The following is a 22,466-nucleotide window of genomic DNA, read 5'->3' as shown; positions in this document are numbered from 1 at the left end:
TCTATCAATGGAGTCTCAAAAGAAGAAATAAGATTATTAGATGGTTCATTAAAGTGTCTCACCAAAGTGCAGATCCAGACAGATTCTTAAATACAATCTACCAAACTTTAAAAGAAAAAACAAACCCTAGTTTAAACAGACTTTGAAAACATGAAGAAAAACAATAGTTTACTCAGTTCCTTTCATGAAGTAAATATAGTTTTAATCCTTAAATTGGATAAAGATAAGACTTAGAGAAAATTATAAACTAAATTATCATTTAATAAATACTTCAAACTTTAATACTTCAACTATTAGTGGTTTTGGCCTATGATTTATTTCTCAGTCTTATCTTTGATTTAGGGATCAAAATAATACTTGATAGTCATTAATAAATATTGCTGCATATGTATTAAATAATACATTTGCAAATAGAATAAAACAGGACATCAAAAATTATCCATCAAAACCTAGTAGGATTTATAACTATAATAATGCAAGGATGGCTTAATACTAGGAAAACAATGACTATAATAAATCATATCAAAAAGAGCAAAAATAAAGATACTATTAAATCATAGGATGCAGCAGCAAAGCAACTCCTGAAGGGTTTATTAATAACACAGAACATTCATTTAAGTCAAAAACATTTTAAAACATTGTAATAGAAGAATCTTTTCTTAATATGAAAAAATATTCAAAATAGGGTTTAATAAGATACAATGGAGAAACCTAAAAAGAGGAGTAATAATAACACCTATGTCAAACACAAACCTATTGTGAGCATCAAGTGAAATACACATATTTGGCAGGGGTTCATGAGAACCCCTGGTGAAACTAATTCACTCAACCTACATGGCATAATTACAAGTTGTAAAGGACATCTGTAGAAGATCAAAATAGAAATGTAAGGGCATAGTCTTTTGAGCCTTCAAGTGGTCCATTTGCATATGAAAGAGTCAGGAAAAGAGACTGAGGACTGGCAAAGTCAATGAATCTATCCCAGTCTCCTTTTCTCTTCCCACTTACTGAAAGAACAAACTAGAGAGACTAAGAATTTTTCAATGGAAGAGCTGATCCTACAAGGATTGAGCTGTAGGACATAGATGGTGAGCTCTTAAGAGCCTTCCAGCTGTGCACCAAGGAGGGAAGGGAATTTCTATCTCCTCCCTATCTGCAATTGGCAGTAAAATCTTGTGGTAGAAAGACATGGTAGAATCCAGTGGCTTTTATTTCAGACACTTGGATCTCTGGGTTTGTCGAAACAGTAGGGTTACTATGGTCAATTATTACTATGTGTTGAGTGCCTAAATCTATTCCATTGGTTCACTACTCTATTCCTCAGTCAGTAGCAGATTGTTGTTTTTTTTTAAACCCTTACCTTCCATCTTGGAGTCAATACTGTGTATTGGTTCCAAGGCAGAAGAGTGGTAAGGGCTAGGCAATGGGGGTCAAGTGACTTGCCCAGGGTCACACAGCTGGGAAGTGTCTGAGGTCACATTTGAACCTAGGATCTCCGTCTCTAGGCCTGGCTCTCAAACCACTGAGCCACCCAGCTGCCCCCCAGTAGCAGATTGTTTTGATAGTTATTGCTTTATAATACAATTTGAGATTCAGTATAGTTAGGCAACTTCATATTTTTTCATTAATTCCCTTGATCTTCTTAGCCTTTTGTCCTTCAGATGAATATTGTTAATATTTTTTCTAGTTCTATGAAATAATTTTTGGGTAGTTTGATCAGTATGGAACTGAAGAGGTACATTGATTTAGGCAGAATTGTCATTTTTATTATGTTGGTTTGACGTATCATTGAGCAATTAATGTTTTTCTATTTATTTAGACCTGAGTTTATGGTGTAAAAAGTGTTTTGTAGTTGTGTTCATAGTTTCTGAGTTTGTCTTGTCAGGTAATCTCCCATGTATTTTATATTGTCTGCAGTTATTTTGAATGGGATTTCACTTTCTATCTCTTACTGTTAGGCTTTATTGGGCAGAGTCCAATGGAATCAAGCTTCATGAGTGAGAAGTGTCATGAGTTTGGTGCCAGGAGCCAGGATCCTTCTTAGGACATAGCAGGCATCACACACACCATAGCTGAGATTCCTGCTGCTCCTTGGGATGGATTCTATTTTTTTCCCAAAGTATATAGGTGTACTCTAGCCAGGTTGTCAGCTGAGCCCAAAGCTGATGACAGTGGTGACTGCAAAGGAGCAGTGAATATGCACCCATCAGGGTCTAGTGAAACAGCTCCTGACAGATCTCAAGACATTGAAGTTGAAGCAGGAATAGTGTGAGAACATCGGCAGTTCTCATGTGCTATAGCTAGCCCTTGATGTCCTTGGGTCCCTTCTCTTGTGTCTTGGCCATTTATGTTTTCTTTGTTTCTATGTTTCTCTTTCTTTCTTTCTTTCTTTCTCTTGCTTTCTTCCTTCCTTCCTTTCTTTTTCTTTCTTTCTCTTCCTTCCTTCCTTCCTTCCTTCCTTCCTTCCTTCCTTCCTTCCTTCCTTCCTTCCTTCCTTCCTTCTTTCTTTCTTTCTTCTTCTTTCTTTCTTTCTTTCTTTCTTTCTTCCTTCCTTTCTTTTTCTTTCTCTTTCTTTCTTTCTTTCTTCTTCTTCTTCTTTCTTTTTTTTCTTTCTTTCTTTCTTTCTTTCTTTCTTTTTCTTTTTTCTTTCTTCTCCTTTCTTTCTTTCTTTCTTTCTTTCTTTCTTTCTTTCTTCTTTCTTCTTTCTTTCTTTCTTCTTCTCTTCTTTCTTTCTTTCTTTCTTTCTTCCTTTCTCTTTCTTTCTTCTTCCTTCCTTCCTTCTTTCTTTCTTTCTTTCTTTCTTCTTTCTTTCTTTCTTTCTTTCTTCTTTCTTTCTTTCTTTCTTCTTTCTTTCTTCTTTCTTTCTTTCTTTCTTTCTTTCTTCTTCCTTTCTTTCTTTCTTCTTTCTTTCTTTCTTTCTTTCTTTCTTTCTTTCTTTCTCTCTTCTTTCTTTCTTCTTTCTTCTCTTTCTCTCTCTCTTTCTTCTCTCTTCTCTCTCTCTTTCTTTCTTTCTTTCTTTCTCTCTTTCTTTCTTTCTTTCTTTCTTTCTTTCTTTCTTTCTTTCTTTCTTTCTTCTCTTTCTTTCTTTCTTCTTTCTTTCTTTCTTTCTTTCTTCTTTCTCTTCTCTCTCTCTTTCTTTCTTTCTTTCTTCTTTCTTTCTTTCTTTCTTTCTTTCTTTCTTTCTTTCTTTCTTTCTTTCTTTCTTTCTTTCTTTCTTTCTTTCTTTCTTTCTTTCTTTCTTTCTTTCTTTCTTTCTTTCTTCTTTCTTTCTCTTTCTTTCTTCCATTTTCAGAAAATGGGGGAAAGACTAAGCAATAGAGGTTATAAGTGACTTGCCCCAGGTCATACAGCTAAGAAGTATCCATCTAGCTGCTCCCTTGTATTTCCTATTGTATTTGCTTCTCTACTTGTGAACTCAATAGGTGCACACCCTTCCTTATAGACACTGTGTTTCTGTGGGAGAATGCACCCCAGGTTTATGAAGATGTATTTTGCTGGCATTTTCTTTGCTGTATCATTTCAGTAAATGCCTTTGCTTTGAGTTAATTGTGGTCTTTTTCCCTGATCCAGATGTGAGTCTACATCTAGAATCCTGTATTCTGTTCTGAGTGCTACATTTCATAAGGGCATTTAGAAGTTGATGTCATCCCCTTGAGATTACCCTGTATTTATCCTGAATCTATCTTATTTGTATATAGTTCTTTGCATGTAATCTCCCCAATTAGACTAGGAGCTCCTTGAGAGCAGGGTTGGGTTGGGGAGTTTTTGTTTGTCTTGGGTTTTTTTTTCTTTCTTTGTATCTCTAGAGTCTGGCCCAGAACATGGCATATAGAATATGATTAATAAATGTGAGTTTACTTATTGACTGATTAGAGATGATTCTTTGTCAAGTGTGATTTGGACTAAATTGAGATGCTTGGATTCTGAAATTTTGTCAGGAGTCAAGAGAAAACTGAATAGAGAAATTCTCCTTGCTCATTTAGATCAAGCAAATAGAGTGGAATCGTAAAGAGAAGAGAGGGAAGAAATAAGGGAAGAAGCTTTTGTAGAGAGGTTACTATGTGCCAGGCCCTGCACTAAATGCATTTTTTACAACTATTATCTCATTTCATCCTCACAACAGTCCTGCAAGGTTAAGTGTTATTATTATCTTCTTGTTACACTTGAGGAAACTAAGGCAAAAAAAGAGATCAAGTGACTTGCCCACAGTCACAGTCAGAAAGAGTCTGAGGCCAGATTTGAACTCAGGAAGACAAGTCTTTCTGACTCCATATGTTCTACCACCTAGCTGGTCCAATTTCAATATATGTCAATACAAATTCATAAAATATATAATGTAAATACAATTAAAATGCCAAGAAAAAATAGATGGAGAAGCAACTAGGTGAACTCAGTAGATTGAGAGGCAGACCTAAAGATGGAGGTCCTGCTTCAAATCTGACCTTAGATACTTCCTAGCTGTGTGACCCTGGAAAATCACTTAACCACCATTGCCTAGCCCTTACCACTCTTCTGTCTTAGAACCAATTGATTCTAAGATGGAAGGTAAGGGCTTAAAAAAAAAAGAATGAAAAAGCATTTGTTAAACACTTTCTATTTGCCAGGCAAAAAAAATGCTGGGTTTACAAAAGCAAGCAAGCAAGATTGTCCTTGTCCCCAAGAAGCTTACATTCTTATAGGAGAAAAGACTACAGGATAAGTTGTGGGCAGGGAGGAACATTTTAAATGAGAGTCAGGAAGAAGGATGTGATTGGCGCATTCTTTCCAGGTGTAGTAATGTTGATTTGATTCATGTTCTCAGTCCTAGAGTCAACAAATATAGGCAGGAAAAAGAGGAAGCATTCAAATGCTAGCCTGCAATGGAATTGGCCGGAAGTGTCAGTGGTGGGTCTGGATCTGGATGAGATCATGTCAATGTTCACTAATTGGAAGCCCAGGGTTCCAAGGTGGGAGCTTGACAGCTTTGAAAATGGCTAGGCAGGGACTGTGCCATATTTGAGGTTATTTCATAACATTGAAAGCATCAGGAAGTTCCCATGGAATAGCTGACCAGCAAGAATAGCAAGACCTATAAAAATGAGGATGAGTAAATTGAAATCCGCCCTATCATATTTCAAAATCTCCCATAGAACAAGAATTTTAAAACTAGCTGGTGCTGACAAAAATAGAGAAATAGATCAATTAAACAGAATAGGGAACCAAGAAATAGAACCCATGCATATATTAAGTTGGCATTTGATCAACCTGTCTAAAACCTCTGGCAAATGAAATTACTATGTAATAAAAAATAGTTGGGTAAATTTGATGGTTTCATGGCCCCCAAAATGAGTGTATGTCATACCATCTACTAAATAAACTCAAACTGGATCATCAATCCTAATGTAAAAGAAATTTTTTTTCTAAATTAGAAGAATATGGAATAATATATTTATCTCAGTTACAGATAGGATGAAAACCCTTATCCATCAAATAAATAGAAGAAATTATTGGAGACCAAGTTGATAGGTTTAATTATCCAAGAATAAAATGATTTTGCACAACAAAAAACCATTATCTCTAAAATGAAAAAAAGGAAAGAAACATTGGGAAAAGATATTTCAGTAAAATATCAGATTAAGATCTGACATTTTGATCCTATAAGGAACTTATTCATAGTTTTAAGAATACTACACATTCCCCAGTGGTGAAATAGTCAAAAGACATGAAGAGAGATTTTTTTTTAAGGGAAATGTAGTCATTGTTAGTAACCATAGGAAAAGTTGCAAATATTCCCCAATAATCAGAAAAATATGAACCAAACATTGTGAAGGAACTACTCACTAAGATAGTGAAGATAGTAAACCATAATAGTCCATGTTGCCTGTGGAGCAAATGGGAATTCTGTTGTGTTGTTGGTGAGACTATGGATTGGTACAAAGATTTTGGAGAATGATGTGAAAAAATATATAATAAGAGTCCCCAAACGGATCATGTCTTTTGACCCAACAATTCCTGATAGAGTGACAGGACTTTATCTTAATAATATTATGAAGACTTAAAAAGAAGCAATTCAAAAATGTAAGACTTCCTGCTTGGCTTTCTTTGATAACAGCATAGATAATAGCTGATACCAAGTAACCTTTTAACTATTAGAATAGGGTAGAGTAACATCACTCCATTACTTGCTTCAGTTGGGAAAATATGGCTCAGGAAAGAGTGTTCTCCAGCAGGGTCACTCATTGAGGGGGACTGGTTTTCCATTACAAATAGAGCAGGACCCACCCCTCACCCCCTTGATTTATTACTTCTTTCTTTATGAAAAAGCAAACCACCAAAGCTACCTTCATTGATCTTCAGAGCTGGTACAGTTTGGAATGTCTGAGAAAGAGATACTAATTATCTCCTCCTTGGAGGAGCCATTGAGGATCAGACTGGACCCTTACAAGATGGAAGATGGCTAGGAGTGTATGACTGGTGCAGCAGCAATAAGAGAAGCTTCAAAATACAGGTTTTGTAGGGGAAGGGTGTCATTCTTGAACTTGTTCTCTTTTCCCTCCAGGGAAACAGGAACCTCTGGGTTCCATCCTCTGCCTTCTTCTCTACCTGGTGGGCAAGAAAGCAGAAGCTTCTTGTTGGGTCCTCTCCATCCAGACTCTCTCTTCCTTTCCCAGATTGGGATGTGGGGAAGATCAAAACTCTGGTTTTTTTGCCATGTTCCTCCACTTCTCCTTGTGAGTCAAGCAATTGTCCTCAGGTGACAGACTGTCTGTCTAACAGGATAGGTTCTGATTGTTCATCCACTCTTATCTTCTTTTCATGAATAATTTTGTGCCTTCTAGTTGAGGGGTTATTGTTAATAATTATTTTTCCATCATGTTAGAATCATTTAAATAGATTTGCATGTTTTTATGGAACTAAGAACTTTGCTTGATTGTCCATGTCTGTGAAAGTCCACAATTTATATGGTTTTGTGCATACATCACTTATTTATTTTAAAAACCCTTAACCTTCCATCCTAGAATCAATATTGTGTATTGGTTTCAAGGCAGAAAAGTGATACGGCCTAGGCAATGAGGGCAAGTGACTTGCCCAGGGTTACCCAGCTCTGAAGTGTTTGAGGCCAGATTCAAACCCAGGACTTTCTATCTCTAGGACTAACTCTCCATTCATTGAGTCACTTCACTGCATTTAGCTAAGAATCTCTTCTATCTATGCATATGATAATTCTAATTAGATAATTTCTCTATAACAAAATAGAGGAATCTGGAAGACCTGCATTGTGTGACCCTAGACAAGTCACTTAACCTCCTTCAGTCTCAGTTTCCTTATATGTAAAATGGCTACAATAATACCACCTATCAATATGGGTTGTTATGAGACCCAAATGAGATAATATATGTAAAGCCCTGTGCCCACCTTAAAGCCCTATATAAATGCCAACTATCATTCATTCATGCATTCATTTCCATAATTACTTCTATTTTTATTTATATATGCATTTGGTGAGAGCTTCCTGGAACTCCAGCAGCCTGTGCCTCTAGGCTCTTGAAAATGCTTGCTTCTTGCAAATTTGGGGTGCAAACAGACTTCCTGGCTGTGGGTAGAGAATTGATGGTGGGCAAAGTACTCATTTGGGAGATCAGAGAAGCCCCTTGGAAACCTGAAAAGCTGAGCTCCACTTGGTCCTGATACCCTGGGAAAAGTTGAACTAAGTCCAGTGGACAGAAGTGACTTCTGAACTCTCTTGTTTCTGTTTTAAATTACTTCTGATCCTTCTAAGTCCAGTTTAAGAATAATGCCCAAAATGGCACCAGGAAGAGGGTTGGTTTTTTCCACCTGGGATCGACACTTTTCCTTCTGCTGGCTAATTTTTGAAAAGCCTGCATACAAATCAATTAATTGTTCTTCACTCCACCACAAATTGGACTTCCTTCTGGTTATTTTTGTTCATGAGCCTGTAGCACAAAGGGACCCTCGATTTTGTACTGGGATTTCACTTTTCTGGACGCACAAAAGCAACTCTACCATCAGGAGATTCCGGAGCAATGGTAAATGAGGCAGCCACAGTAATTATCTTGAAGTTGCAAAATCAGCCCTGTGGGCCAGCTCCCACTTGGCTCTTTGTTAAGAACTGGCACTTCAACCTTTAGAAAACAGCAGTGGAGAGGGTATTTTTGGAGAAGGTGATGCTTTCTCATTTTTACTTGGGACGAGTTCCACTTGCCTAACTTCATACGAAGCCTGTCTGAATGAAGGATTTAGTGGAACTGAATTGTTTATCAATCAGACTGAAGCGAAGTATAGAGTGATCTAGTTGTAACCCCTGGAATATTGGAAGGGAATTAGAGAGAAATAGAAACACCACTATGCATTCCCTGGCAGGCAGGAAGAGTGAAAACCATACTTTAAAAAAGATATCGGGGGGCCTTGAGTTGGCTCAGTGGATAGAAAGCCCGAACTAGAGATCCTGGGTTCAAATCTGACCTCAGACACTTCCTAGCTAGGCAACTCATTTAATCCCATTTGCTTAGGCTTTGCCCTTCTATCTTAGAGTTGTTACTAAGACAGAAAGAAGGGTTTTAAATTAAAAAAAAAAAGAGGCGTAGCTTTTGTGCTCATTCCACTGTATCTGTCCTGATTTCCCCTGGAGTGTCATTCCAGGTGCCAGAGTTTAAGAAGAGCAATGACAATCTAGAGATTATCCAGGATGAGGTGGTGCCCAAAGGCCATGTCATGTGAAGATCAGTTAAAGGAAATGATGGGTATCTTTGGCCTGGAGAAAAGATGACTCACCATGGCCAGGGGAGCTGTTTTCAAGCAGTTGAAGAGCTATCATGGGAAGGAGAGAATAGACTTGGTCTGTTTGGCCTCAGAGGGAAGAACCAGGGCCAGTGGGGAAAGTTGCAAAGAGCCCAATTTAGATGTGATGGCAGGAAAAAAAAAAAAACTACTTGGCAATAAAAGTTGTCGGGGGCAGCTGGGTAGCTCAGTGGATGGAGAGCCAGGCCTAGAGACTGGGGATCCTGGGTTCAAATCTGACCTCAGACACTTCCCATGAAAGTCACTTAAGCCCCATTGCCTAGCCCTTACTGCTCTTCTGCCTTGGATTGATTCCAAGATGAAAGGTAAGAGTTTAAAAAAAAAACGTTGTCAAAAAGTGGAATGAGAGGCAATGAGTTCTCCTTACTTGGGAGATCTTCAAGCAGAAACTCAATATTCTCCCATTGGGGATGCTATAGTGAGGATGGCTTTTGTGCATGGGTTGGACTTGGTGACCAGCGAGGGCTTTTTCAACTCTCAGCTTCTGTGATGAAAACAAAATATCAACGGCCGATTCATGTCTTCCCATGTTGCTTTGAAAACACCTGTTTCCTCATTTCTCAACTCTATTTCATCACTTTTATATCCAACAAACTGATTCATCTCTTTCTCCATTCATGAATATCGCTTTACTTTCCAATTTTCTTTCCCATCACAAAAAGGCTGCCATAAATATTTTTGTAAACATACATCCTTTCTTCTCTCTTGATCTCATTTGGGGATAGATCTAGCAACGGGATAGCTGGCTGGGTCAAAGTATGACACCGTTGAGTTATATTTTGTATATAATTCCAGATTGCTTTCCAGAATAATTGTACCGATTCAATACATCTACTGGCAGTGCATCAATATGCTGGCTTTCCCATAGTCCCTCCAACATCCATCATTTTCCATTTTTGTCATCTTTGCCAATAAGCAGAAGGATTATTTATATTATAACATTAATATTATAAGAATGAATAATTTCATAGCCTTTTATAACCTGATGAAGGGGAAATGAGCAGAAACAGTAGAACAATTTATACAATAAACATAACACTATAAAGACAAACAACTTTGAAAGAATCTGTATTGCTTGTTTGCATGCTTGTTCCAAGGAATTTTGCTTTTCTCTTTTTAATCAATGCAGTTGGAGGAGGAAGAAAAATGGATTTTTTGTTTATTTTTTTTAAGCCTTACCTGCTGTCTTAGATCAACACTGAGTATCACTTCTAAGGCAGAGGAGTGGTAAGGGACAATGGGGGTTAAGTGACTTGTCCAGGATCACACAGCTAGGAAGTATATGAGGCTAGATTTAAACCCAGGATCTCCAGAACTTCCTCTCTATCTACTGAGCCATCCAGCTGCTCTTAATTCTTAAAAGATTTTTTTCCCCTAAATGCAATTGTAGTGCTACAGGTACATTATATTGCAGGAGCTTCAGGTAAGATGACTATGTTGTTAGGTTTCTTTAATTGTTTTAGTTTACTTGAAGAGCTCATATCAGAATAAGTTGTGTTTATTCCTTTCAGTTGTGTCCAACTCTCTGTGGCATCATTTGGTGTTTTCTTGGGAAAGGTACTAGAGTGGTTGGCTACTTCCTTCTCCAGCTCATTTTACAAATGAGGAAACTGAGGCAAACAGGGTGAACTTGGGGCAGGAAGGTGACTCAATGGATAGAGAGCCAGGAGGACCTGTGCTCAAATCTGGTCTCAGATATGTAATGACCCTGGGCTAGTCACTTAACCCTCTTTGCCTACTGCTCTTCTGCCTTAGAACCAATACTTAATATCAATTCTAAGACAGAAGTTAAGGGTTTAAAAAAAAACAGTGAAAGTCATTTGGTCCAGGATTACACAGCTAGTAAGTGTCTGAATTCAGATTTGAACTCAGGTCTTCTTTTTTTTTTTTTTAATATATTTTATTTGATCATTTCCAAGCATTATTCGTTAAAGACATAGATCATTTTCTTTTCCTCCCCCCCACCCCCCATAGCCGACGCGTAAGTCCACTGGGCATTAGATGTTTTCTTGATTTGAACCCATTGAACTCAGGTCTTCTTGATTCCAGCCCCAGAGCTCCACCACACTCCTTAGTCACCCCATGGAATGTGAAGATACTATTAAAAAGTTTGTAATATGAAATCCAAAATACATCAAAACTTTTAGAAAAAAAAATCTTTTTTTAATCAACAATCAGTCAACAAGAAATTATAAAACATTTACTATGACTCGTGCCCAGTGCTTAACACAGACACAGAAGGGAAATAATCCCCCCTCCCAATTCTAATGAGAGAGATGACATCAAGAGAGAGAGAGATAAAATGAAGAAACGTCCCTCTTCTGACACCAAATTGGGGAAATGGCCAAGAAGAAAAGCCGGGTTCAGGAACCTGGCAATTTCAGAGGAGATGACTCAGGAGTGACGACACGAAGAATATGAAGATTCTGCAAAGAGCGTGAGGCCAAAAAATCATAATGTGAAGAAATTACGGCTTATTAATGTAATGGGATTCTACAGCCCTGTAAAAAAGGATTCAATTTGAAGAGGAAATGAGGAAATATGGAAAGACTCAATGAAGCGATAATTCAAGGGAGCTCACTCAAACCAGAAAGACCTCCATATACCTTAATGACAGAAGGTATGGTGACAACTTCAGAGAGACTTCAAAGAAGACAGAAATTGCAAATGTTTTCATTTGGTTTTTGAATTGAGTTGATTTTCTTAAAATGAGTGTGTATTTTTCCTCATTTTCTGTTCTCAAATTTTCATTTTTATTGGTCGTTATTAAATAGATTTAAAAATTTTAAAGAATAGCCTTGAATCTATTTTTTTTCCAATGTGCAACTGCACTGATATGTCTGAGTAACAACGACAACAAAAATAAAGTCACCAATTTAAAGGTTTATTGTCATGTTTTATTTGTGTATGACTTTTATAAAAATTATTCTATTTATATTTAATATAATATTTAATATTTGTTTTTTTTTCTTCCTTTGGCACAGTGAAGCTTTTAAATAAAAATCAAAACAAGATAAGAATAATATAGAGGACAGAGAAAACTAGGTAGCAAAGTTGATGCAATGCTGGTCCAGGAGACTTGAAATCAAATCCAGTCTTAGACACTTCACAGTTGTGTGGCCTGCCATTTGACCTGTTTACCTCAGTTTCCTCATCTGAAAAATAGGTATAATAATACAATCTACTTCCCAAAGCTATTGTGAAGATCAAATGAGATAATAATTCTCATTTAGTGTAGCATAGTGCCTGGTACACAGTAAGCACTGTATAAATGTTATTTTTATATTATTAAATGAGATAATATTTGTAAATAGCTTTAATACAGTGCCTGGTACATAGTGGACACTATATAAATGCTAGCTATTATTTTCATTATTATTATATTAGCCATATTAAAGAGATTGTGAAAAACTTAGTTTTAAGGCTCATCTCCGCTATAGCCTAAATGTGTGAACCTGGATAAATCACTTGGCATCTCAGTACTTCAGATAAGTCTCCAGAACTAATTTGTGTCTTATTTGCTGCTCTGGATTTGTGAAGGGAAGTTCCTCCTCTAGAGCTCCCTACTCCAGTGAAATCCCAGGTCCAAACAACAACAATAGTTCACATCTAGGTCATACTTAGTAGTTAACAAGGAGTATCCTCCCATCAGTTCTTCAGGGCAGGCCATGCTAAGTGTTCTGAAACTCATTTTCCATTGAGGTGCAATGAAAAAAAGGCTGCCTTTGGGGGTCACCAAAGGGTGGCCAAAGTATTTTTGACTTGTTAGTACACTGAATAGGTCATTCAACTTCCTTAGACCTCATCTCCAAAGGAAGAGGTTGGACTAGATCATGGTCCTGCCATCTCTTCTAGCTCTAACTCTATGATCCTATGATTCATTGAAAGAGTGAAGTCCTAGGACCATTCTTCTATAGCTATGTTGTTCCATAGTTTCAGGCAAACCTGACTCTTTGTGATCCCACTTGGGATTTTCTTAGCACAGAAAATTCTCCAGCACATTTTACAGATGGGGAAACTGAGGGAAACTGAGTTAAGAGATTTGTCCAGGATTACACAGTAAGTGTCTGAGGTCAGATTTGTACTCAGATCTTATTGAATCCAGATCTGGTGCTCTATCTCCCGGGCTACCTACCAGCCCACTAGATATATGCGAGCTATTAGTAACTCTTATAATTATCCAGAAGAATCAACTTAGGGAATATAGTGAAGATATGGTGAACTTCTTCATGTTCTGCGTAATGTCAAAAATCTTTAAAAAGCCCCCCTCCAAGCATAATATTTTTAGCATATGTATGTGTATTTCAAATACAGATACAGTGAGTATCATACTAAAACCCAAAAAAATATGAGAATTAGAGATCTTCGGGTCCAAAATCATTTTATAGATGAGGAAACTAAGAGCAGAGTCTATCAGACTTACATAGAAGTCACACCTTCGTGCTCTCTCTCTCCACATTCTTTACTAAAGCAAAAATACATTAAATTAATCCAAAAAAAGGATCATGGATGCACCAAGAGTGACTTTGAGACTTAGGACTTTCATTTGCTTTTTAGCTACTTTATTTATTAATTTTTTTATTAATTTAATATTTATTTATTACTTTATTAAAGTCCCTGATCTACCAGCTCTAGCCATTAAAAAAAATATCCCTCTAGAGATGAATGGAATCTTGGATATCATCACCAGGTCCAACCTTTTCTTCTTTAAGGTGATGAATAAAGGAGACCCAAGAAGTAAGTGGCAGAGTCAGAGTCTGAACCCAAGCTCTCTGCCTAAGTCTAGCCCTCATCTCTGCCTCTCGCATCCCCTACTCCCCTCTAGACTCAGTTCAAGTGTTATCTCCTACAAGAAACTTTCTGGAGTCTCCCGGTTTTGATTGCTTTCTTCCAACCTCCAGGACTTTACATTTATTTTGTATATATTTTGTAATTCTTGTCCAAACATACCTTGCATTTATTTTGTATATATCATGTACATTTTTATCTGTGTCCTCCCCCCCACCAATAGAATATAAGCTCCTTGAAGGCAAGGGCTGCTTCATTTTTTTGTCTTTGTAACCTCAGGTCCAATCAAAGTGCCTGGAACATAGTAGGTGCACAATAAATGCTCCTTGAATTAAACTTTGGATTTCCAAGACTAAAAAGGGGGGAAATGCAGAAATAGTCATTCTCTTTTAGGTAGAGACTCATTTCCAGCTATTTGCCTGATCATTTTACTTCTTGAAATTTCAGAAACGAGACTGTTTTCCATCCCGATGGAGACTCTTTACCATCTAACAATTCTGATTGTCTGTTGAATGTTTAAAATACTCTAATTTGGCTACCCTAGAATTAGAAATGTGGTCATAAAGAAAGACACTTGTAATTTAAGAAATTAAAGCAAACAATAGAACGTATAGTCTGAGTATACCAAGGGATGGGTTGTTCTTGAAGGAATGTTCTTAAAAACAATCTCTTCAAAGCTTTGCTGCTATTCCTTTATCCTAAGACTAAAATACAGTAGACCCTTGTTTAGTCCAATATTGGTTAATTCACAGTATCAGTGGTCACTTTGTGTATATGGCTCTGGGTTTAAAGTCGAAAGATCTGGTTTCAGATTTCCCCTCAGACAATGACTAGCTTTGTGACCTTTGGTAAATTGACTAGAAAAATGGAAAAAATAATACTTTTTAACCCCTGCTTTACAAAATTGTTTTGAGGAAAGCAAACCTTAAACCACGATATAAGTGTGAGTTGTTATGCATATAATCTTTTTGAGGTACTCTTTTCAGGCTTATCCATTAAACTGATCCTTATGATCCATATATCTTATGCATAATGAATATTTTTAAAACTTTAACAAGCTGGTATTGGTAGCAACAGTGAAATTCAGGGAATGGAGGAAGACTAGACTTGACTAGGGGTGGGTGACGTTTCTCTTCTCGTTGAACATCTAGGCAAACTGAGCAGAGGAGAAATATTGGAAAACCTGTAAAATGAGGGTGATGAACTCAATGGCCTTTATGATCCCTTCTAGGTCTAAATCTATCCTTCTATGTGACCTCAGTCCTCTGATTAGAGATGAACTTTTTAGGGTCCTCTGTTTCAGGAAAACTAGAGTTGAAGTTAGCAAAGACCTGGCCTCAGACACTCACTAGCTGGGTGATCCTAAGCAAGTCAGTTATTCTCTGCCTCAGTTTATTCAACTGTAAAATGGGAATAATATTAGCATTTACTTCCCAGATTAAATAAGTTAAAATTTGTAAAGTGCTTATCACAGTGCCTGGCACATAGGAAGCACTTAATAAGTCTCTTCTTTCCTTCCTTCTTTCCTTTCTTCCTTCCATCCTTCCTTCATCTATGTAAATGGCTTGGCATCCCAATATCTATTGAGGTATGGCATACATCTAATAATAAGGGAAAACTAAATAGGAATAAATATGAAAGTTTTTTCTCCAGTCAGACAAAGAATATTATAGCAAGGACAGTGATAAACCAGGGAGAATCTAATTTGGTGGAAAACCTTCTTACATCATGTCATTTTCATAGTGGCTGAAGGGCCCAGAGTTGTTTAGAGAAGGTTGATGAAGGAAAAGTCATCCTGTGGAAGGGAAATGAGACGTGTACTTTTTGGGTCCAGAGGACAGAACCAGGAACATAGGAAAAAAACAGCAAAGTAATGAATATAAGCTTGATTTCAAGAGAAACTTCCCAATAATTAGACCTATTCCAAAGTGGAATGGATAGCCATGGGAAGGTAATGGATCTGCCTTCAGTGGAAGTCTTCAAGGGAAGGCTGGATGGATGTCATGGTCTGCCATGCTTAAAGGGTATTGCTTATTCAGCTAAAAGATGTGGCAGCCTTTGGAGTCTCTCTATACTCTGAGATTCTATAAACAAATCCTGGGAATTCTCGATGATACAAGAAAAAGTGAGACAACAAAAGATTAGGACGAGTGCCCTAAGAGAGGTATGAAATAGAAAGATTACATCCAGCAGGGAAGAGAGGAAATAGCGAAGGCTTCAAGAAAGAGGTGGTATTTAAGCGAGGCCTCAGAGGATGAGTAGGATTTGAATGGGCAAAAATGGGAAGATGGTGTAGGGTAGGGGTGAGGGAAGGACATTTTAGAAAGAGAAAACAACTTACAAAACAAATTTACAAAGTTGGCTGTTTATTCCTCTTTTCATCTCCCTGACCCCACTGGCAAAATGATGAGGATTTTTTTTTTACCAGATTGCTCGACTAAAAAAGTAGGTTTATTAGTTCTCCTGTGGTTAAAATGAGGCATCATTATTTCAAATACCTCTCAAAGGAGATTTTACTGTATTTTCTTTATTATTGAATTATATAACTCGATCCTACTATTTCTAAATTTCAATCTCATATATTTTGCTCTTCTCTAAGAAAAAGAACACTTGGATTCCAAGCTACTTAGTGAATACTATTTGAATAAATTGCCACAGGGAGCAGAAACATCACACCAACCCTATTGGGACAGGAGCTATGAGATTTAAATCCAAGCTGATGGTCTAATATTATAGTCCCCTCCAAATAAACATTCAATGTTTAAACAAGAACTTCAGTTAATGGAAAATATAGTTTAAAGACTTTTGAAATTATATGTTAACTTATCTTTGTTCCAAGGTGTGAATATATTTTGAAGACTTTAAAAAATCATATGCTAACTTATCATTATTCCAATATGGAATGGCTCGTCATCCAAAAAACAGCTGCCTACTTTGATATATATATATTTTTTAACTTCCCTGTACAAGTAATATTCTCAGGTCTTGGTGATGAATACATTCTTTCTCTTTAGGGAAGACTGTAAGGAATCCTGTCTGAAGGCTGAAGCTTCTGGAAAATAATTTCAGTGCAATTCTTCCTCTCTTCTCTGTAAATAGGATATTACCTGTTTACAGGACGCCTTCAAAGATTGCATTCCTTTGCAGGGTTAGGACAGAATTGCTTGCAGGATTTATCAAAGTTGGCATTGTTCTATAAGTAGCATGAAAAAAAGTCCTCATTTGTAGGTAGTCCAAAGGCTATGGTCAGAATTCTGCTTTGGCACTGAGTGTGTGTCCAACAATGCACCTCTCTGAGCCTCAGGCTCTCCATTGGTTAATAAAAGGGGGGGAAGATGACCATGCCTGCAGTCCTAGACCTACCTCACCAGATCGTGGTAAGGAGCAAATGAGACGATATATGTAAAGCATTTTGTAAAGTATTCACTAAAAATACTATAGACACACCAGCTACTACATTGTCCTAAAACCATTTTTGTGCTATATAAATATGAGAAGGAAGCAGTCCTGTAGTGGGCTTCTGATTGGGGTTGCACTACATTCACCCAGCAGGTGTGTCTATAATAGCACAATTGAGCCATCTCTTCCAAGTAAGCAGCCACAAAACCCTTACATACACATCCAGAAAGGCAAAATGTGTAGGTTATTCTTTGCATCATCAGACAAATGCCCACTATGGGTTGGGTGAACCAAGTATATTTGGAAGAAAGATAAGGTATCAGCAAGTCCAAAGTATTAATGAAGCTGAGATAATACTAGAATCAATCAGTCAATCAACAACCATTAATTATGTGTCTACTCTTTACCAGCTTTTAGAGGTACAAAGGAAAAGGAAAACACACAATCCCTGTCCTCAAAGATCTAAGATTCTAGTTAATCAATGCATTTAATGTGTTGATTATATGGTAGGGAATGGAGATGCAAATACAAAATGAAGACAACCCCTGCCCTCAAGCGGGAATGGAAATTCTTGTGTTGGAAAGGAGCTTTTCTAAGAAAAAATATCCAGATTCATAATGGAGATAGTGAAGAGTCTGGTGGGGCAGACTTTGGAATGGGAGTGGAGGCTCCCTGCCAAATGAAAATGTGATCCAGGCGACTCTAAGAGGAATGGAGAGTATTGTGATTAATTCACTAAACCACTTGTGTAGAAGGAGTTAATGATTATTATTCACTTAGAGTGAAAAGAACCTCTGCTGGGTTGAATAGGGTAGGCCACTCCACCCATTCTCTTTCCCTAACTGGCCTTCTCTGCTTTGGATCCAGGCACAGTCATCTAATCAGATTGAGTCCTTGGGGTGCCTGGTCTCTTTTCTTATATTCTCAGAATTGTTAAATCCTCTTCTTGGTGTCCCAGCGACAGATTATTTAAATCTCAGGTTTTGGCTCATAATCTAAGGCCTCCTGAAGGGAGTTAAAAGGCACTTAATGTACAATATGAGTCAGGTAAGGAAGAGATCGTTTATTTCCATACAGGAAAGAAATGCTAAATGCAAGCAATTCACATTGCCCATTGGAAGAATGACTTTCAGGAGGACTCTGTAACTTAACAAATGACTGCTGTTACAATCTGGTGGGGTGCTGATACTTAAATCTTGTTAGCTTAAAAAAAGTGGTTTGCTGGACTATCCAGAAGATACTTGACATTTCACCTGGGCTCTGCACTGTCTCCTTCAAAGTCTCCCTCAAAAGTCTTTTTTCTCAGCCAGCCAGGGGTTTGGACCTCCTCACTTTCTGTGCCACCACTCAGGACCCAGGACTTGTACATCTTTCAAACTCTCAAGGTTCCTCCCCTGCAAGCATGGGCACATCCACCTTGTAACTAATGCTCTGTCACCTACTCAGGAAAGGAAACAGAGTAGAAAAGGCAGCCAAGGATCCAGGCACATGTTCACCTTGTGGAGCCCCCTAGGTTTGCTACCATGTGAAAGCAGTTGGCACAAAGACAGGATGGTGAAAGATTGGTTCATCCCTCATGCCTCACTGAAAGTCTCAGAGTTGTACGATGCTGCCCAGAGGGCTGAACAAATTTAGAACAGGATGGAAACAGTTTATCCTTTAAAAAAATAATCTTAATCTGGCCTCAAACACTTCCTAGCTGTGTGACCCTGGGCAAGTCACTTAGCCCTCATTGTCTAGACCTTATCTCTCTTCTGCCTTAGAACCAATATTGGTTCTAAGACAGAAAGTAAAGGTTTTTTAAAAATTTAGAATTAATATTATGTATTGGTTTCTAGGCAGAAGAGCTAGGCAATGGGGATTAAGTGACTTGCTCAGGGTCATGCAGCTAGGAAATGTCTGAGGACAAATTTGAACTCAGAAACTCCCATCTCTAAGGCTGGCTCTCAATCCACTGAGGCACCTAGCTGGCTCCAAATTCATCCTTTTAACTTACCTAGCACTGCCCTGCTGCCACTGTCAAAAGTTGAGTAGTTGACCAGGGTTTTCTGCATCACCCTGGAGATGAATCCTTTCAACCCTGAGCCCTCCATCTGACCAGATGTTGCTGGAAGTTTATCCCAAAAAGCTCAAAGACTAAGTTGTCAAGTTCCTGGAGTCCCCAGAAGTTTCCAGGGGATCTCCAAGTACATGTTCCCTGAGATGAACCCCATAGGCCAATTACAATAGTATTCTGTCCTAATCGGATCTCTATATTTGGTGTATCAGTCAATTCTGGACACCACATTCTAGAAATAACAATAGCTAACATTCAGATGATGCTCTTAAGATTTGCAAATTTGTGCTTTCCAAATATTATCTCATTTGATCCTCACCACGATTCCTCTAGATAGGTGCTTTTAGTACCTAATTTAAATAATAAACTCCCACTTTAAATAAGAGGAAACTAAGGCAAATATAAAGTGTGGCTCACTCATGGTCACATAGCTAATAAATATCTGAGGATGAATTTGAACTAAGGTCTCCCTGACTCCAGAGTTAGCTTTCTACAGAATTCTTCCAGGAAAAAGGGTGAATAGGATAGTGAGAGGACCGCAAACCATCCCACATAAAGACTGGTTGAATAAACTGGGGTTGTTTGGAGAAGAAAGATATGATAGTTGACTAAAATGCATGCAGGCTTGCTATGTGGAAGAAGGATTAGGCTTGGGTCAGTGTGCTGTAGAGAAACTGATTTCAGCTTTATGTACAGAAAAAAGAAAAAAAAATAGCTTTGTAGTAATTAGAACTGTGTCCAAAAAGAATGACACCTTTCGAGGGCATCATTTTAGCTATGAGTGTCTTAACTCACATTTCCTAGAACTTTAAATTTTGTTTGCAGAGTTTGTTCTTGAACTGCAGTCATGGGAGACAGGTGGCACAAATATGCTCATCACTGTTTTACAGATGGGAAAATGAGGATCTGCCATGTTTAATGGTTTGCCAGTCTTTTCTCAATTCTCCCATATAGCAAGTGTCTTTCCTGTTAATCATCTCCAATATATCTTGTATTCATCTTGTTTGTACATGATCCTTTGCATGTTGTCTGCCCCATTAAACTGTGAGCTCCTTGAGATCAAGGGCTGTTTTTCTACCTTTATTTGTATCCCAGGATTTACAAGTTAGTCTGGACAAGATATTTGTACTGCCTACTGAGCAGCTAACTCAATGGGCTGCCCATCCAAATGCACATCATAATCTAAATAATAGGCACTTTTCATCCATTAAATTTGTACTGTGTGGATTGTTAAAGACAATTTCTTGTGAATGATTAATAATTTAGTTGTGGTTATCCTGGTGCTTGATGAAATCAACACAGTGTTATCTCCAAAGAGGACCTCAGGTGATTGTAGGAAATCCCTCTTTATTCTTTATTCATACAACTATCTCAAGAACTTCCCAATGTACATATTCTCAGCATATGACTCCCCTGCTCAAAAAAAAAACTTGAGTGGTTCCTTCTCTGTTGGTTTCCAGGAGAAAAAACAAACTCTTTTTGTCCTGGAATTTAAGATCTTCCATGATCTGATTCTATTCTACCTCTCCTACCCCCACTCTACTTCATTTCATGTATTCCATATTTTAGCTTAGTACAAGGGGAGAAAGAGAAGAGGAAAAGGCATATATAGAGCACCTACTATGTGACAGAACCACCTCCTGTATCAGTTCATATCTATGAAATCTTACTTTGATTCCTTTAGCTGGAATTTCTCTTAATACTTTGTCTAGACTTCTCTGCACTTAAGTTATTCCTTGTCTCTTTGTTGTCCTTGTCTCTTATCTCCCATTCTTTTAACTGTAAGCACTTTGAGGGCAAGGATTGTGTTTTTCAGCATATTTCTTTGTTTAGCCCTTCACACAATCCTTGCATATATTAGGTATTTAATAAATATTTGTGGATTCGAATTATTAAATTGGATTATCTGGGTCTGTGATGAATAGTTCCTTTGGAAGTTGACATTTTCTAAGTTATTAATGAATAAGTGAATGAGAAAGTGTTTATAAATAATGACTAATTGTCAAAGATTGCTAAAGTGATCTTCTCTTCTGCATTCAAATTCACAAATACAGTCTCTGTCCTCGAGGTACTTATATCCTCAGGAAAGAAACAATACCCATTGGAGACAATGCATATGGGAGAGAAGAGGTGGCCTGGGAGGACTGGAAAGGTTGGGATGGGAGAGATGACTTGATCATTGTCATAGTTTCAGAACTAGAGAGATGGGAGTTGTGAGGGGAGATTGGGAATGAAAGGCCTTTGGAGAGGCTGTGGAAGAGGTGGCTGAAGAGGTGGTTGTGAAGAGAAGCATGTCTGGGGTTTCCTAACATGATAGTCTGGCAAAGGTCAGTCAAGAGAGAAGCATACCAATATGGCTGCCCTGATTTGGTGCAGGAAAGAGAAAGACCAGCAAGAAAGCAATACAACTGGGGATATTTCCATTTTACGATGTCTTCTTACACGAAATGAATCTTATTCTATTATATGGCTAATCCTCCACTAGTGCCTAGAGACAGACATATTCAGAATCATGCTAGCCATTTCTGTCTTTATAGTTAAATGGAAATGTATCATGGCAGAACTAGGCTGACATATTTGTAGTAATGAAACTTTCAAGCCTCACTCTACATGGCCATGTGCAGGCAGGACCTGGGAAGCACTGCTACTTCACTTTAACATCTGCCTTTATTAGTAGCTGATAAATATATCCATAGAAATATTTAATTCTTTGTTTTCAGTTGGGCTGTCTAGTTTAGTTGAATCAGGCAGCATAATAAGATATGGTGCATCAGAAATACCATTTAGAAAATATTCATTCATTTACTAAATTACCATGTTCGATGTTAAAGATTTTAAATGAAAATTCATTAATGACAATCATCTTCTAGGTTATATCTGAACAATGGCTCCAAAGGCCAAGAAAGCAAAGAAAGAACGACCCAAGTCAATCAAACAGAAGCCAACTGGTAAGTATGACTCTTCATTAAAAAGATATTCTTATAGATTCAATTTCTTATACATGTATTGGAAACCAAAATGGATGTGGTCTTAGCTGTATAATAAAAGAAATTACATGCATTTCACAATATAAGGCATATAAGATATTTACTTTATGGAGAGATCTTTTTGAGTGTTCTAGTGAGATGAACTCTCTCCATGGAAAAATAAGCTAACTTCTAGTTTCTGTCCTTTTGATAAAAGTATTAATCAGCTCATGATTGCTTTTTTATAAAATATATAAAAAGGGAATATTAGAACCTTGCTTTTTTGCTATAATTTATTTTATAAACAATATTGGTTGATATGTTATTTTATTCTAAAGCTTTACTTAATGTCATTATCAGATGTATTTTTATGCAAAATGGTGAATTTGACATAATTTCATTGTTATTTTAGTTGAAGAAGAACCTCCACCTTCTATGGAAAGTATTGGTAAGTTGTA

General features: G+C 37.4%; 1 protein-coding gene across 1 annotated transcript in view; it reads left to right on the top strand.

Moving 5' to 3' along the window:
- Positions 1-22,466, top strand: part of DNAI3 (dynein axonemal intermediate chain 3) — a 139,425-nt gene that overhangs the window by 17,889 nt on the left and 99,070 nt on the right. The window contains 2 exon segments of the mRNA XM_001366304.5: positions 21,913-21,990; positions 22,421-22,456. Of these exon segments, the coding sequence (XP_001366341.2) occupies positions 21,927-21,990; positions 22,421-22,456 (100 nt within the window). The 5' untranslated portion in view covers positions 21,913-21,926.

This window comes from Monodelphis domestica, chromosome 2 (assembly GCF_027887165.1).
Source record: "Monodelphis domestica isolate mMonDom1 chromosome 2, mMonDom1.pri, whole genome shotgun sequence".
Taxonomy (NCBI): domain Eukaryota; kingdom Metazoa; phylum Chordata; class Mammalia; order Didelphimorphia; family Didelphidae; genus Monodelphis; species Monodelphis domestica.
This window is presented reverse-complemented; position numbering and strand designations above follow the sequence as displayed.